This window comes from Anabas testudineus, chromosome 15 (genome assembly GCF_900324465.2).
Source record: "Anabas testudineus chromosome 15, fAnaTes1.2, whole genome shotgun sequence".
NCBI lineage: Eukaryota > Metazoa > Chordata > Actinopteri > Anabantiformes > Anabantidae > Anabas > Anabas testudineus.
In genome coordinates this window covers 1,900,984-1,918,274 of record NC_046624.1, presented here as the reverse complement: position 1 = coordinate 1,918,274, position 17,291 = coordinate 1,900,984, and the positions used below count along the sequence as shown (strand labels likewise).

At 40.5% G+C, this 17,291-nt stretch overlaps 1 protein-coding gene across 1 annotated transcript; it reads left to right on the top strand.

The window, feature by feature from the left end:
• Window positions 1–3,928: 3,928 nt before the first annotated feature.
• slc2a15a (solute carrier family 2 member 15a) lies at window positions 3,929–16,773 on the top strand. The gene is made up of 12 exons (XM_026355940.1): window positions 3,929–3,973; window positions 5,617–5,715; window positions 7,573–7,733; window positions 9,384–9,508; window positions 9,634–9,779; window positions 10,316–10,448; window positions 10,699–10,886; window positions 13,483–13,593; window positions 13,925–14,026; window positions 14,604–14,679; window positions 15,830–15,957; window positions 16,333–16,773. The coding sequence occupies exons 1-12, from the start codon at window positions 3,929–3,931 to the stop codon at window positions 16,585–16,587; spliced, it is 1,569 nt and encodes a 522-aa protein (XP_026211725.1). The 3' UTR covers window positions 16,588–16,773.
• Window positions 16,774–17,291: the final 518 nt, after the last annotated feature.

The following is a 17,291-nucleotide window of genomic DNA, read 5'->3' as shown; positions in this document are numbered from 1 at the left end:
CAGGCATTTAGATGGACTAACTGCATGTGTCAGCCATCATCAAGTCTCCTGTGCTGGTGAGTAAAGAAGTCTGTCGGTGAAGTATCTACTAATGGATGATTTTTCTTTCAGTCTTACTCTTTGTACTGCAGGAGTAATGAGATGCTATATCACTGCACACATAGGCCTGCGAGCCTCCTGATTAACACACACGCGCACACATGCTGTGTCCCAGCATAACTAATGGGAACGTTTCATGGTGGTGACAGCAAGCAGCATGTGTGTGTCTATCTGAGCATTGTGGCTGTTACAATAATAATGAGAACAAATGAGAGCAATCCATTTCCTGCCTGGCTGATTGGTCCTGATGGCCTGCCTGGCTGATTGGTCCTGATGGCCAATATGGCGCTAGATAATTCATCTTCAAGACCCTCCTCCTAACGACTGCCCGCTGGGAGAGCATCAGCCAGTGAACAAGCATCTAAACATAACCTAGGTCGGAGTAGTGGCAAGTTTAGGGAGAGGTGAGGGTTTGAGGTATGGCCTGGGTAGAACAAAACGCCATAATTCATTACAATAAAACACCAATGTACCCAAAACATTTTTTCGCAATCATATGCAGTGACATGCTCACACTGTAAAGCCTGGTTAAAAAGAGCAGTGCTTCAGCAATAAAGTCAAAGGTGGACAAAACAAGCAGAATGAACAGCAGTACAGAGACACAGCAGAAACACAGTAAAGAGTACAGAGAGACAAAAACAGTAGAGGCAGTTAATAAAATATAATTTAAAGCCAGTAAAGAAAGAGAATACACTGTAGTAAAGAAACATAGTGTGGTATAGAAACCCTGTCGAGTGCAGTAAAGAAGAGTACTTGTACAGGTCTAACTCAGCCTTGTGCCAGAAGTGTGTACATCTTTATTAAGATCCTCACAGTCACCTGAAGAGAACCTGCTGCCTACCTGCCACAGAAGTCAATAACATGGCCACCAGGGGGCCTCCATCACTCAACATGATTTTACACTGTGTGTATATATACACTGTAAACTATATGAGTGAATAGAGTGAGAGAGAGGAGTAAAAGACTACTCGGTTAGAAAGTCTCTCCGGTGAAGAGTCAAGTAGCGGTGGGTGAAATGTAAATCTCAAGCAAAACACCAGAGAAAACAGAGACGAATAGGAAAAACAGGGTTACAGAAAAGGAATGAGGATTTTAAACAAAGGACTCAATAGCCAAAGTCTGATCTGGTGTCTGTGATAAGGTCACATGAAAACTTCATAATATTTAAGATAAGACCCAAATATTCAGACAAATCAAGACATTTGAAAAGAAAGAAAAGAGGCAGATTAGTCCTTTAAAATCTGGTCAGGTGACGAAATAAATGAAAGAAACGGAAAATGAAGTAAACCAGAGTGGCGTGAGACAGATTAAGATTCAATTGACAAGACTGATTTAATTGATTCAAGCATTAATCCAGGTTGTGTGTGAGTTTACAGTTTAAAATTATTTGCAACCCATGCAGCATGTGCCATTTGTGTATTAATATGGTTATACTGAGCAGCCTAAATATTGTATGAGCCATATACTGTTCTGTAGTTTGACATATTGTGTAGCTTTGTTACAAGAAAGGAGGCAGACAGTGTGACCACAAACAGTAGTAAGCTGGTGGTTTTAACTTTCTACGATTGTGACCTGATAAAGATCCACATCTTCTTCTCACCTTTCCCATTGATACTCAGCTGGTAACGATGATGAAAAAGTAACAATGAAAGTTAGCGGGATGGCAGCCTCTCATTTGCTCCTGTTAGTTTAACTAGAACCATACTGCTTTCAATTCTGTTCAGCCTAGCCGCCACTAATGATTAACCTGAAGCTAAACTAATGTGAAGCAAAGAGGACACGGAACGAATAAAGGACAAGTGAGGTCACCACAGAATGTAAGTGATCACAATGGGCATCTACTGGTTAAAATGTGTGTCACTGTAGTCTAACTTCAACACCTCTTGTGCTGCATGTAACTGAACTGTACTTATCAATTTCACAGTTTTACACACACACACACACACACACACACAAACTAACGTGTTGGTGCCGGACTGCCCACCTTAAGCAAATTGAGGTTGACACTTAAGTGGTGCAATTACAATAGACACCTGCTGTCATGGTTGCTCTTTCAACAAGAACTATAATGGCTCATATGAGAGGGTAGGGACACTCGACACAAAGTACATATGACCACTTAGGATGAACAATATTTCTGGGCAGAAGAAACTAAAATGCTACTGTCTGAAAACTGAATGACAATATGCAACAAGAGCTGTTGGACATTTCACCTTTCTGCTTTAAAACATAACATTCATTATTAGCAACAACTACTTGTACAAAGTATCGCCCATGCAACAATGACCACCTGCAACCTCCTAGAGGCTACTGTGCTCTTGGAAACCATCAATGAAGCAGAATTTTTTGTAGCCTTCCCCATTGTTCAAACCATTAGTTTTGAACAATACCTTCTCATCAGAGGCCTCAGTATCATCTGCAAAAAAATGATATGACACAGTAGAAGAACAAATTAAAGTCATTTTTTCCAAGGATTGATGAAGACAAATGTGTTGGAAATGTTGCTCACATTAATAAATTGTGTACAAGTGTACAACCATCTGTTTCTTAATTTTGTAGTAAATGGTCATTGACCAGATTTTCTACTGCTAAATGTGGTACAACTATCTACTAAGTTTTTTATGTTAGTAATAATATATTAGCCTTAATAATAATAATTATTATTATTATAATGACATTCTTTTTTGATCCTCTTGGGGAAATTGTGGTTGGACAGGTGCCTATCTACAGGGTAGATATGTAGATATGTAGATATGTACTGTACTCTGTACTGTACAGAGTAGGCTTCTACAGCGTTTTGGTGTCTTGTCCAAGGACACCTCTACAAGTGGCCAGAAGGCAGGACCCAGCGAGAATCAAGAAGCTGAACATTAGCTTGACTACAAGTGGTTCAAAGTACTGCAGCAGGCCACACATTACTCAGGTGGAAAATCTTAGTTATTTGGCTTTATCCTGCAAAGCCCCTAAGTACAAATCTGAATTGTTGTGTCCTTACAGAAACGTAGACTCCCTGCATTTAGTGCTGCAGGTCTCGGTCCAGCTGATGGAATTTACAAGTCTTTAGTTCTATAATAAAAACTGTGTAGTGCACTGTGTTGAATTGTAGGTTAGTAGAAAGAATGTCAGTGCCAAAGTGCAGGATTTTCTGAACAACACCGGCCTTTCATGCTGCAGCAGTGGAGGTAAAGTCACTGGTTTAAGAAATGTGAAATGCGAGGCGGGTGACTGTTACCCACTGACTGAACACACTGCCTCGCTTTCAACTGTAACCAAAATTTTGAGCACATGATCACTGTGTGATTGCTGGCAGTGTTTGACTGTAGAAGTTTGCAAACATAACTGCATCTAATTCCTGATAACGTGCAGCATTCTGATGTTTTACTTCAGTACAAATACCAATTACACTTCTCTATAATACACATTTGCAGATGCTTTTTTCACATACATGTATTTTATATGCTTTGCAAATGCAAAATATATGTTTTGGACTTCTACATACCATTCATTCATGGTTTCTATTCATTTCTGTATTACATAAAAAATCTTTCCTTTCCTTTCCTCTGCCCTCTTTGTCAATTCACTTAGAGCTAATTGCTTTCAGCAGGCTTTTCTCTCAGTCCATCACGCTGCTCTCCGTCATGTGATGACACTGTGTGGGCTTGTAATCAGGGGTACTGTGGACTGCTACCAAACTCACTGCACATGAACCAGTCGACCACTTGAACCTGTCTGACCACGCCTGCTGCTCTAGCCATGAGACCCTCTGCGTTGTAGAAACGAACCCCTCTGCTGTTTGCTGTGCCTGGGAACCAAATGACAGATTTCTTAAATGGCTGAGGAGGTTTTAATTCCATCGTCCGGCAAAATCACTTCGGTAAGTTGAGACTGACTGCATGAGTGAGGTCAGATCCACAGCCAGGATCATCAGCTGACTGATCCCCTATTGTTTTAGACATAGAATGCCTGCAGCTAATAGCATTTACTACCAACTTTTAAACTTGTAGCCTCATACTTGGGGCAAAACAGATGAGTGCCTGAACTCAATGAGACATATAATGTAGGTCATCATGACACTGACTGTGATCAAACATGTACAATGTACAAACTGTTTAACTGCACTGAAGAAATCCATCAGTCATCACATTTTTTATGTTATGTTATTCACTTAAATTGTTATTTATTGTTTAGTCAATTTCAAAGACTTCACCAACTCTTGGCAAACTCTCTTCAATGGATTGCCTCAAATCTACTGTGAAGACATTGTTAACTATACCACAGGACAAAATAATGCAATAGATATTGTGTTTAATAAAATAGATTTACCCTATGGGCAGGAGGATGACAATATCTATTCTAAATATAATTGAAGATTGTAACAAAGGACTCAGGTTGCTTGTAGACAAGAAGCAGAAGAACCAATCAAAACAAATAATTGGAGCTTATTTCCCAGTTAAGACAGATCCGTATGACATCCTACCATTGATGACATTGCAATAAAATTAGTTTCCATATCTTTGCTAACAAGGCAACAGAACCAATGTTGTTGAATGTTGTTAGACGTACAAAATGTTTTTCTTTGTCACTACTAACACCTTGATTAGTAAATATAATCAAATTGCACATTTTCTCAGTAAATGTAACTGATTACAGTCACATTAATTTAACTAGTTACTCCCCAACATTGAATGCAATGTCATCATGTGCTTTCTCAGTCCTAATCTGTGTCAATTCTGCACCAAGATACACCATATACTACAAGAACGACATAGTAACTAGAGGTTAAGTTAAAGCTGCAGTACGTTACATTATGTACGTAACGCATCTCTTAATGTGCAGAGGTAGTCCAGTCTCCTATGACCCAAACTTGTTAAACAAACTGATGGCACTGCAGAAATATTGACTGTGAAGGTTTCTGAGTGATGCTATGATTATAACCAGTCAGAGAATTTCAATGATTTCTGCCTAAATACCAACATTCGCATTTATTGCTACTTCATGACAACCACTACCTGAAGTTGTGGGCCAGACTGTAGCAGAGCTACAGCTATAGATGGAACAGCAACATATGAGTAAGGTAAAAGTAAGTTAACTGCAGTCTACAACGACATGTTGTAGAGAGAGCATGAGATTAGAATTCCATCAGTACAGTACAAAGATATCATTTTAGCCATTCACTGTTTCTGTAATTAAGTTCTGCAGGTCTGAGCTAATCAAACACACCTTCTACGAAACCAGAGATAACAAAGTAATAAAACATTAACCTGTTAAATCAACTTGCCCTTTGGTTTGCTTGCAGTGAGGAATGTGAAGAAGACATTTTATAAGAGCTTCGCGTGTAATTAAAACCTACACTGTTTAGGAGCAGCTGTAAGCACAAGATGAGTGACACTGAAGTTTCTTATCATGGAACTCCAAAGAGCCTCAGCGTACGTTAAGCTGTGTGTGTGTGTGTGTGTGTGTAGTTGAACAAGAAATCCTGCATCATGCTTTCACACCTCTCTCTCCACCTGTCTGCAGCACCTGACTGGCTCTCTGTTGGCAGTGGCTTTCCTCACCTCCTTTGGGAGCTCCATGCTTTATGGCTACAATCTGGCTGTGGTCAACTCCCCTGCTGTGGTAAGACACACACACACACACACACACACACACACACACACACACACACACACACAGGGCCCCAAATATGCCACATTCTCTGCTGTATTGAGTTTCAGGTTTGATGTTTTGATATTTAATAAATAGCATTGATTAAACTGTTGAAGACAGTACATATTTCATTCATTTTTAAGCTTCTTTATGTCTTAGTAGTTCTGGAGCCAGAATGGCTATAAGACCTCATTTCCACTTGATTGCAAAATGTGTGCGTTTTGAAAAAAGATCACAAGTGGAAACCAAAACATACAAGTGGAAACCACCTCCAAGATGCATTGCTCTCCAATCACAGAGAGAGAGAGAGAGCGAGAGAGAGAGAGAGAGAGAGAGAAGGACTGCTTGTTGTGAGGAATGTGAAATGGCTGGTATACAGGATTTTATTAGAAGGAATTCAGCCTCTGACCCATTCAGTGAGAATGTGTGTGTACAGTGGAGGCTGCTCTGTTCAGCTAAAATAATAAGGAAGTCATTCCATGCCAAAGTCATTACCGCTGGACGAGCTGCTGTCCCTTAACTTCTTCTATGTCACTTACCATTTCTTTAATAGCTCCTTGGCAAAAAGTGAAAACCTTCCCATGGGGTGTAAATTCCTGATTTCCAGAAGACAAACCACTGTGTCAGCAGCTTTCTTGATGGGTTATACATAGTGAAGGGTGCACTCTGCTCAGTGATCAAATCCAACTAATTTGTTCTGTGTCTAAATTATTCTGGGTTTAATTCAAGAGCGTCTGCATTGGCACACAATTATATCAGGTCCAGAGAAGAGAGCCATCTCTACAGGATTTCTACTTTGCTTTACCTTTTGACAATTACAGATCACAGTTCCCTCCAAAACTATAGAAATGGCCAACTGATTTTTTTTTTTTTGTACACTGAAAATATTTTTTTAACATAAAAAGATGACAAGACAAAAGTCAAAAGGTTCTTTGAGATTAATTGTTCAAACAGTAACTACCTCTAAATGGCTAATCTTGGTTTTAGCCATTTAGACATAGCTACCTTTGGCAGAAGTAAGCCATTTTGATTTTGAGAAAAGAAGTAAAAGAATTCAGAGGCACTACACAAAAATTAGGTGTAGCCAGTACAAGATGCCTTCAATAGAAATGAAACCACTGGTTTTGGAAGTTTTATAGACTGATGAGACCAGGATTAACCTCTACCAAAGTGATGAAAAAGGCCAAAGTGTGGGAGAAAAATGAAATGAGAAAAAAGTTGATAAACAAAATTGACTTATTATAGATAGGAATGCTTTAAATAATCTGGTGATGTTTTATTATAGAATAACATGATTTCCAGATTTACTATAGTCAAAACCAGACTTTGAACTAAGTGTGAGACACTGCTCTTGCTGTTGGGGAAACCGATTCAGGTCCACCAACATGTGCCATCACATGGTAAACTCATGAAAGCTGTGGGCAAAATGATTAGACAGAGACCTGGCATTTTCAAAAAGAAACAGAAACGGACACAGAGAGAGACAGAAAGAGGTTGTAATCAGTAATCACAAACTCTGAAGAAAAAAAAATCAGGTTGAGGTGAGGACCAAGGACACGAAGGGATGGGCAAAAGGGAAGCACTGGACCGGAACAGTACTGGTGCTGTATCTCTCATACAGATGATTCACAAAGACAAGGTGAACTGTGGTAACAGTTGCTGATCCAAGTGTAAGAAGCAGTGCAGTGACTAGCTGTAGGCCCAGTTTGTAGAGCTGCTGGTACCTTTAGCATTAACAGGCCAAAAGCACCAATACCAACACTGTACATCTTTGTCTTCCTCTTTCTTCTTTCATTGCACTGTTTCTACTCTCCCATAAATCCTCAGTACATAAAGGACTTCTACAACAAGACAATGGTGAGACGAAATGGAGCAGGACTCAGTGGGGAGACCCTTACCCTCATGTACTCTCTCACTGTGTCTGTCTTCGCCATTGGAGGTCTGCTGGGCTCACTCATTGTGGGCATGCTGGTCTCTCGCTTTGGCAGGTAAGATATCGGTTTTCACAGATACTACAGTCAGAGGCTTTAGTTTCTTTAAAGCATCACTACAATCTTTTTATAAAGGCCAGTCAGCTGTTGGAAACAGTAGTGACCAAAGCAAGCAAGAGGGTACATGTGCAACCTTATCTGAACATTTCAAAAATTCTTTGCAGCATGAAATCCCTCCAATATCCTAACCACTCATCTTAACGGTCACAAGAAAGGTCAGCACACAGAGACAGACAACCATTCACACCTATGGGAGAGTGATGTAAAAACAGTAAGCAAACATACATTTGTTTACATTTTCTCCTGCTTTCATTTATTGGTTGAAGAATACAGACTGCTGCCACCTGCTGGTACGTTATTCCCCTCAATCAGGTGCAGTATGTTCACAATAGCTGGCTATTTGTGGCATGTTGAAGTGCCACTTTTTGGCCCAGACAAAGGCAACATGTGGCAGCACAACAGTTGACCATTGTCACCACTAGATCTTAGCTGTCAGCATGGTCTGCTCAATTAGTTCTACAAGGGGGTTTACATTGACAATACTGCTGCAATACTACTAGGCCACAGTGACCTGTGGGCAAATCATTGCAAATAAAAAATGTGCCTATACTCAAAATATGTTTCCTGTGAATTTCTGGTTCGTACTCATGCAAATGCTTTAGTTTTTAAAGCCTAATTTTCGGAAACATCCAGCCCACAGCTGGTGCTTCATGTATCTAAATCAGTCTCAGGACAGAGGGAGTTGGATGTTACGATTTGTTGACGTCTAGTAGATTTACACAGTAATGGGTCCTCAGACTGCTTTTGTGGAAGAACTAGAGTTTGACATCATGCAGCAAATATTTGTCCTTAGCTGCCCTCTGAGCTGTATTTGGACATTGGTTCTCCTCTGTCCTGACACCAATAATCCCTCTAGACCATCCAACCGTGAGGGTGGACAGTGGCCAGTTGGCAGTGGCAATGCAAGAGTAGCATCTGGTGCTGCCAACAACACCTGAATCCGCATGGTTAACACACAGTCACACCAAAGGATTTATACAATACTGAAAACAAGATCATACTGACAGCCTGATAAAAGTGAAATAAGGAACATGAAGGAACATGAAGTCACAAAGGCACACATACACTTAGCCTGGCACAAACAGTCTTGCCTGCGTCCTCTGTATTCAGAGCTGATTGTAATCCCCTTGCCTCTACTCCTCTGGCGCCTTGTTGTCCTTCAGAATTCACCAGCATCATCTCATCCCCTCTGCCCTTCAGAAGTGTATTAGTCCTCAAAGTGCAGAGGAAAGTTCTTTCATAGTTGGTTTAAATCAATGGAGGGCTCCATTCAGCTCCACTATTTCATAGAACATGAGTGGACATTTAAATGCAAATGAAAAGCAGGCGATTTATAATCCCATTTACAGGCTGATCACTTTCTTCACACAGCAGTGTTTTATGGCTAATCACATGGCTGATCTCACCCCCCTTGTGGGATGTGTTAGCATTTTATGGCTAATCAGGCAAACATGTCTATCATTATGACTGTGTGTATGTATATCAGAGGAGGGGCTCACCGCTCCTGCTGTCCTTGTTTCATAAACCTCTGGCTCCATATGCTTTTATGTACATTCATAATGTCTGACTGTGTGTGTGTGTTCTCAGGAAAGGTACTGTGGTAAACACAACTGTGCTGGTGTTTATTGCCGGCTCACTCATGGGCTTCAGTAGAATTTGTGGTTCACCTGAGATGATCATCTTTGGTCGCTTCATCACAGGAATTCACTCAGGTAAACACACACCTCAGCATGCACTGAGCTCCATTAACTTGCTGTCAACAGCAGCTCAGTGCCAAATGTACACAGACACCCTCACAGACACACTTCGAACTTTAACTCTGCCTTTTTAACTGCAGGAATCTCTTTAAGTGTTGTACCGATGTACCTTGGTGAGATAGCACCAAAGAACCTGCGAGGCTTCCTGGGTCTTGTGCCGAGTATCTTTATTGGAACCGGGGTCTTTGCTGCCCAAATCCTCGGCCTACAAGAGCTTCTGGGAAAGGTAGTCCAATGCTGCTTTCTTACAGCAGCCAGTGAGTGCAGGGGATTACAGCAAAAAGTGGTGTTTTCATGTAGCAAAAGCCTGGTTCTGTATAAACCTGAACTTCAAATAGTGTCTTGACAACTTTAAATTGAATGTGTGTCAGCAGTGTGTCTATTTACTTAGGAGACAAAGCAAAATAACTGAAAACAAAGTTCTGAAGGGCAGTTCCTGCTAAAAGTGTCCCCAAATATCCGGCTTTCCTCCAGACATTTAAAGTGTCCCTCACATTAATGTGCTTGGTGTAACAAAGCTAAGTGCCTGAAGCTGATGGATGGTAAGCAAAGCCTGCCAGAGCACCTCTTGGACCAAATAAAGTTGACCTCAGCCAAGTCTGTGGTTTCCTAAAGTGGCCACTGTTCGTTAATAAATGTTTTCCATAGCCAACTAAATATACAGTAAATATAGTCTTACAAAAAAAAAAGATCATTCATCATGTAACTTTTGTGCCACTGATTAGCCTGTGTGTAAGCCTAACTGTGTTGGAACTGTTACAGGAGGAGCACTGGCCCCTCTTTCTGTCTGTGGTGGTGGTGCCAACCTTCATACAGCTGATACTGTTGCCTTGGTTTCCAGAGAGTCCCAGATACCTGCTGATTGAGAAGCATAATGTCCATGCCACCATTACAGGTCAGTGTTATAGAACTGCAGCCCATCAATGCAGTGTTGTCTTCTTTCCAGGAAGAAGACAACACTGCATTTTTGCATTTTGGGAAATACTCAAGCAGCTGATGTGAGTGCAGCCTTAGTTAGTTGGTCGAATCTGGTCTCACAGAATATAAAAAAAACATTTCTTAAGCTGGTGTAGGTACAGTGTTTTAGATGTGTTACTGCATTGTGCCATGATATTCTGTAACTGTGCTTGTCTCCTCTCTCTCAGCTCTGAAGTGGTACAGAGCCAAATGTAACATCCAGGCAGAGATTGAAGAGATGCAGGAGGAGCAGCGCTCCCTGTGCTCAGTAGAGACACTGTCAGTATGGAAACTGTTGCAGGATGATACAGTTCGCTGGCAGGTGCTCAGTGTGGTGGTCATCAATATAGGCATGCAGCTGTCTGGCATCGATGCTGTAAGGACTTCTTAACAACTGAGTAATACATTTGCAGCCACACGTCAAACATGGGAATCATTTTTGCTCCAGGAAGATTAGTGTAGTATTACTAACATTAAGACAAATCACATAGGATTAGCATTTGCTGTACTGCACATGCAGTATGAATTAATATTATTACCAATGTAGAATAATAGCTGCAGTGTTTGATTTTGCAGGGCCTGCAGAGCTCTTGTAGCTACAGTGTTCTTATTTCCATATTACAGTTACAGAAAAATATTCTATTGTTGTGTTTCTTCCCACTTGCTAAATCTCTCTCTCTCTCTTTGGATTCTGGTTTTAAATACTGTTACTTATCACTTCTAAGCTGGCTCCACTGTTCATCAGATAGTTATATTCTACTATTAATTCATATGCACAGATGTAGCGTGAGAAAAGAAGTTGGCAAACACAACACAATAATTAAGGTTTTTGCAGCTTTAGTAAAATAAAACAAAATCTAAAGAAAAAAGCTAAATGAAGGAAGAGAAATATGAACAGAAACACAAAACAAACCCTCTGTTCATGCATAGACCCACAAAATAACCAAAGACTATATACTAACTTTACAAGACAAATTATGGTCAAACATTCCAAGACATGTACTCCCATCATACCTAACTCAAAGCCATCTATTAAAATATTAGTAGATATCTTCTAAAAAGTATGTGATCATGTGTATCGTAACAAATTATTAAGGATTAGTAAGGCTTATTTTACACACAGTAAACTTCTTCTTCTCCATTCATCCATCATCCTTACCCCTTCTCCTGATAAGAAGTAGGGTACACCTGGACAGGCCACCGTCTATCATAGTGCTCACACATAGAGACAGACACTAGAGGAATGAATACAGTATGTACAAAATGAAAATAGATCTGGCTTGGTGTTAGTTTTTTTCACACCAAACCAGTTTTTTTTTCTACCTGGAACACAGCTTTGCTTTGCACATGTGCATAAATACATCACAAAGTTTGGCTGAGGCTCATATGAGTCTTCACCAGCCCAATGAAGATTAACTGGAGTCAGTATCTTTTAATGCAGTGTTATTGTTCAGAGGGCATTCTGAGGTTGAGCAGGTGTTTGCTGTAAAATGGTATCAACAGACATATTCTGTCTCTATAGCCGCTGTTTGTGCTCGCTTACTATCATCTGTTCGGGTGCCAAATGGTGTCTGGTAAATGGAGACTTTGGCCTACAGTGATGAGCAGCATAAACTCCCACAGAATCCTGATGAAACAGCATCAGATTCTTTCAGTCTTTTAACTTGCAGTTCATCTCCTTTGTAAACATTTAAGTTCCCATCGCTCCCCTTTTACCTTTTCACCCTCTTTGTTTAACTTGCCCGTGCCCTACTGCTCCTACAACTCCCTCATCTGATTGATCTTGCTTATTAGACAATAAGGCATAAACAGTCCTAAATGATCTCTCATTGTTTTATAAGCCTTGTGTGGTCTCGTGAATAAAGACAAAAGCTGGTGTCATCATTTTTCTGACGATACGATTAGCCAAATTCCCTCTCTGAATTATGCCCCAGAGATTCATTAATTATTCAAATGATTACCGGGGCACCCGGGCCAGAGAGTGCACACTGTAAGCACTGGAGCTGAACTCATTAGCATGCCTTTCTCCAGGCTGTATTTTTAGCTGTTAATTAGCTCTGCCTACAAAACAGTGGAGCAGTGCTGAAACATGCACAGAGGATGGAACAGCACTGAGGATGAGGATGGTCCTGGCGATGAGAGCAACACTGGGATAAGATATTACAGTGTAAAAAAATGAATTTAAGCTATTTACTTGGTTAATATCAATATTTATGTCAACAACGATGCTTATGATGGAAAGTAGTGAGGTGATACTGTATATAGATGATGTTCTTAAGTACACTGGTGAGGAGGAGGAGGAGCATACAGATGATAGTGATGGTCATAGTGATGTGGCAGATGCTTGAGGTGATCTAGGTGCATGTGACAGTTGGTGAGCCTTGGCGCAGTTCCTGGCACACCACGGGACTGTGTGTGTGTGTGTGTGGAGGGGGGGATTGTTTATCTACCTGCTCCTCTAACCATTATCGTCTGCTGTCTCCAGTTAATACACCTCCTGTCTTGTCATGCTCCCCCTAAAGCCTCAAATTGAATAGAAGTGAATGTGAGCAAATGTTGTGCTGTCTCTCTGCGGTAATTCTCTACCACCTGTGTAGCCTGCAGGTCCGAAATATCTGCTTCCTTCCCTGAGCCTTTACATGACTCTTTCTTTTCTTCTGATGCACTCACATGTCAGATTATGAAGAGAAATGTTTCACCTGTGCTTCTTGGCAAAAAAAAAAAGAACTTACAAACTGTCCAGATACCTCTCGAAAAACAGCGTGTGAGTATGTCCAGAGTCCTCATTCATCTGAATGAATTTATTTTCTAGAAAAATAAAGATGGTGACAGGAACTGTTGATGCATCATAATGATGAGAGTAGCCAGAGCGGCCTAGGAACTGTTCAACTGCACTAAGAAAGTAGATTTCACCTGATCTTTATGTGCTACATGTACAGTATTTATTTATTTATTTTATTTTTTAACCACAGATCTGGTTCTATACCAACGACATCTTTGAGAATGCAGGTGTCCCAGTTCCAGAGATCCAGTATACCACAGCAGGAACAGGAATTATAGAAATCATTGCTGGACTCATTGGGGTAAAAATACGATTTAGATGTGTAATTGTGATGTTTTATGTGTACTGCTGTTGTGTCTAGAAGGTCTTCTATCCAGGGTGGATACATACATTGTTGGTCTTCGTGAAATTGTTCCCATACATAACTCCCCCTGGAGACACAAACTCTGCTTGTTATTTTTCTGCACGAGACGTGAAATTAATATCTTTTTGAACATCTCACCCCCAGAAAGTGAGACAAAAAAAGAGTGTGTTTCCCAAATGCCCCAAAGTTGTTTATTTGGCTGCATTTCTATGTTCTTATATTTATCCAACAGTGTTTGACCTGACCTCCTCTGTGTCTCCTTCTGTAGTGTTTCACCATAGAGAAACTGGGACGGAGGCCTCTTATGATCGGGGGTTTTACCATAATGGGCATCTGCAGTATAGGAATCACATTAACTCTCATCATACAGGTGTGTGTGTGTGTGTGTGTGTGTGTGTGCAGGTTGCAGGAACCTAGTGAAGAGCTTTCAAAGAACCAGGCTCTAAATATAGTCCAGGTAGTAGTGCTAGTCCTACATACAAAGCATCTGACTGTACTGGATTTGATGCTTCAGTGGCTAAATTGTTTAATCTTCACAAAGATTTGGCCTTGCTGTAAATTACAAATCCCAATGAACATGAGGCACATTTTTTTCAATAAAGGTTCCTAGACTTTAGTTCCTGGCAACTTTGCAAAGGACATGCTCTCTTCCCTTCATCAGTTTCTACAAGTTGCTTCCTGGTAGGAGGCGCAGGAAAGTGAGAGAAGAGAGGAAGTAAACAACAAGGCATATGTTCAACGGGGTAAAAGAGCAGGGGTGAACAGCTGTGCCTGTGTCACTTTCAGTTGGCAGAGTGCACAGTATTCCTTCTTTGCCCTGTGGAACAGTGATTTACATGCTAAGCTGTGAAGCAGAGTTGTAGAAGGACTCAGTTTCCCATTAGACAAAATAACTAAATGTGACCCGGGTGACTTCTTTCTGTTGTGTTGTTTTTTTCTCCCTGCAGGCTCAGATATCATTCATGCGCTACCTCAGTGTCTGCTGTGTGGTCGGCATCATTGCTGGCTTCTGTATCGGTCCAGGCAAGTTGCTCTATTCTGCACATTAAAGGACTAGTTCCGCCAAATGAAAATATAAAAAAGGACACATTTATTTTATTCTGTGTATTTTTTGCTCTGGTTATTAGAAGCTGTGAGCAGAAATAGCAGAGAAGAACATGTGTGTATGTTTCACATGGTATGAAAACAGAAGAGAACACACTGTTAAATAGTTTCTATTTAAATAATATACAGCCCCACTGAATTGAATATCTCATAAAGGCATATTTTATTCACAATATTAAATTATAATATCTATATGCAGGTTGCATTTATATAAATGATATAAATGAAGTGATGAATTACGTGTTGTCTGTGATGATCACTGCTCCTGACTTGGTGAGTTTGTGCAGGCTCATGTTGCTGTGTCTTATTGAATGGCGCCCTCTGGAGGTCAATGTTCAAAATATACAGTTAAAATCTATGACTTCATTCTCATCAACATCTCTGCCAATTACTATTAACAAACATGAAGCCATGAAAATAACGTGTTGTGCATTTCAAATGTCTCCCCACATTTCTGTCAAGTCAGTTTCCATACTGTACACAGTGAGTGATTCTCTCTGCTTTAGTGCAGGTTTACTATCCATGTTTGTGCCTGTACGTGAACCTGTAACGGACACAAATAACACCAGTTCTACAATAGTACAATATTTATAATATGCCTTTTGATCCATGTCGCTACTGTTGACATTGTGACCTTGCTCGATTGGCTATTTTTGTTCATGTCTAATTAGACTTTAATAAACCTCAATGGTGTTAAAAATAATAAAAGAACAAGAATAATCAGTTCATTAGTATTAACGTGCCCAGACATAACCTGTTTGGAGACACAGTTGCACAAGAGTAGCTGATGATTAGTTCACTTAATGTGGTTATTATTAATTAGCATGTAAAAATTGTTAGATTAGAAGAAAGTCAGCCTGACCTCTGATGTCATAGTGATGTCATCCAAGTTATTAAGTGTTAATGAGGGATCACTAGTTTTTGGTCTTGATAGTATCTCTGCCCCTGCTGAACTCTCACGAGCAGTCCAGCATAATGAAGTAATAACTGTATACATGTCCCACAACACAGTCTGTCAACATTACGTGATCTGTTTTGATAATTCAAATTGTTTTCCTTCTTGGTCCAGCGGGGGTTCCCTTCCTGGTCACAGCAGAGTTGTTTAAACAGTCCCACCGGTCAGCGGCCTACATCATAGGTGGGTCACTCAACTGGCTGTCCAACTTCACTGTGGGCTTCGTCTTCCCCTTCTTACAGGTGAGAGCCACACACTATGCTACAACGTGTGAGCTTCGCTACATGTTGCATGTTCTGAAGCTTTAGAACAATCATATTTCATGTGATTTAACTGATTTGATCAACGCTCCATATGCCACATCATGTAGGGAGGTCCACAAATTTTCACGTAAGAAAACTGAAACTAATTTCTTTTCTGTATCGTAATTCACAAATTATTAAATGACATAGCAACAAGACTTGAAGCTGAAGAATATGGTCTCTATTTTTGTTTATCAACAAATATGAGCATATGTTTTATTAAGTCTGTATTATTGTGCTGACAAACTCTCAAACTCATTCTTCTACTCGTGTCTCTCAATCTTCCTCCATCCATCTACCACTTCTAACCATCAGATGTCAGCGGGGGCTTACTGCTACTTAGTGTTTGCCTTCATCTGTCTGTCTGTGGCCATCTACGTCTACGTCGTCATCCCAGAGACCAAAAACAAGACCTTCATGGAGATCAGTCGGATGTTCTCCAAGAAGGAGGCAGTGCTGGAGACCCAGGGCCTCATGCACGTGGACCAGCTGAAGCTGAAGAAGATGAACGGTTACGGTGGCATGGAACACGCTTCCCTGGAGTTTGACAGCTCTTCTTCTGTACCTTAACTCAGGTGCTCAGAGCTTTTAACCGGGGACTACAAAACCATTCCTCACTTGCTCTTTTCTGTTTGTCTGTTGTGATCTTGCACACATTTATCAAACACCACCTCAGAACTTGGGTGGGTGAAGCTGGACTTTTCACTTGGATCACTCTCAGGTTCAATGTACTGCTGTTAAACAGTCCAGTATAAAGTCAAGGTGCTTGTAACTCCGTATCAATTTAATGTTTAGTCTTTCTGAGCCATTAAAGGAACATTCCAGACAGTTACCACTTGAGTCTTGTTTGCATAGGTTTGTCCCTGTACTGTTAGAGCTTGATTTATGCTCATGCACTGAGCCTACTTGTGTTGTCTTTGTGACCATTTTCTGCTTGTGTGTTTGCTTCACTCCGCAATTACACCAGTGCAATTTTGAGTGGATCGTGTTGAAGTTAGAGCTAGTAGATGTTAAACAGCAGTTACTTATACTGAAATTACTGCAACACAGACATGAGAGAAGACATAGTAGGATTAGTCTGTACAACCACTGCAATGTTACCAAATGCAACAGTCACAGTTGTTGCAGCCTGCAATGCGAGGCTACGTCATAGCGTCTGTGGCTACATTGGCACCATGTAACTTTGAATTCAGCAAAGTTAGAGTGGTTTCTTAGAACTTTTTTGATCATCAGTTTAACCAGCAATAACATTTTATTTCACTTTTTTTAGTCTT

Excerpts from the sequence above, each read along its gene's own strand:
- slc2a15a (XM_026355940.1), top strand. The coding sequence starts at position 3,929 with ATGGCTGAGGAGGTTTTAATTCCATCGTCCGGCAAAATCACTTCG. Across the intron at positions 9,509-9,633 it reads CATCACAGGAATTCACTCAG|GAATCTCTTTAAGTGTTGTA; the intron begins GTAAACACACAC and ends TTTTAACTGCAG. Across the intron at positions 10,887-13,482 it reads AGCTGTCTGGCATCGATGCT|ATCTGGTTCTATACCAACGA; the intron begins GTAAGGACTTCT and ends TTTTAACCACAG.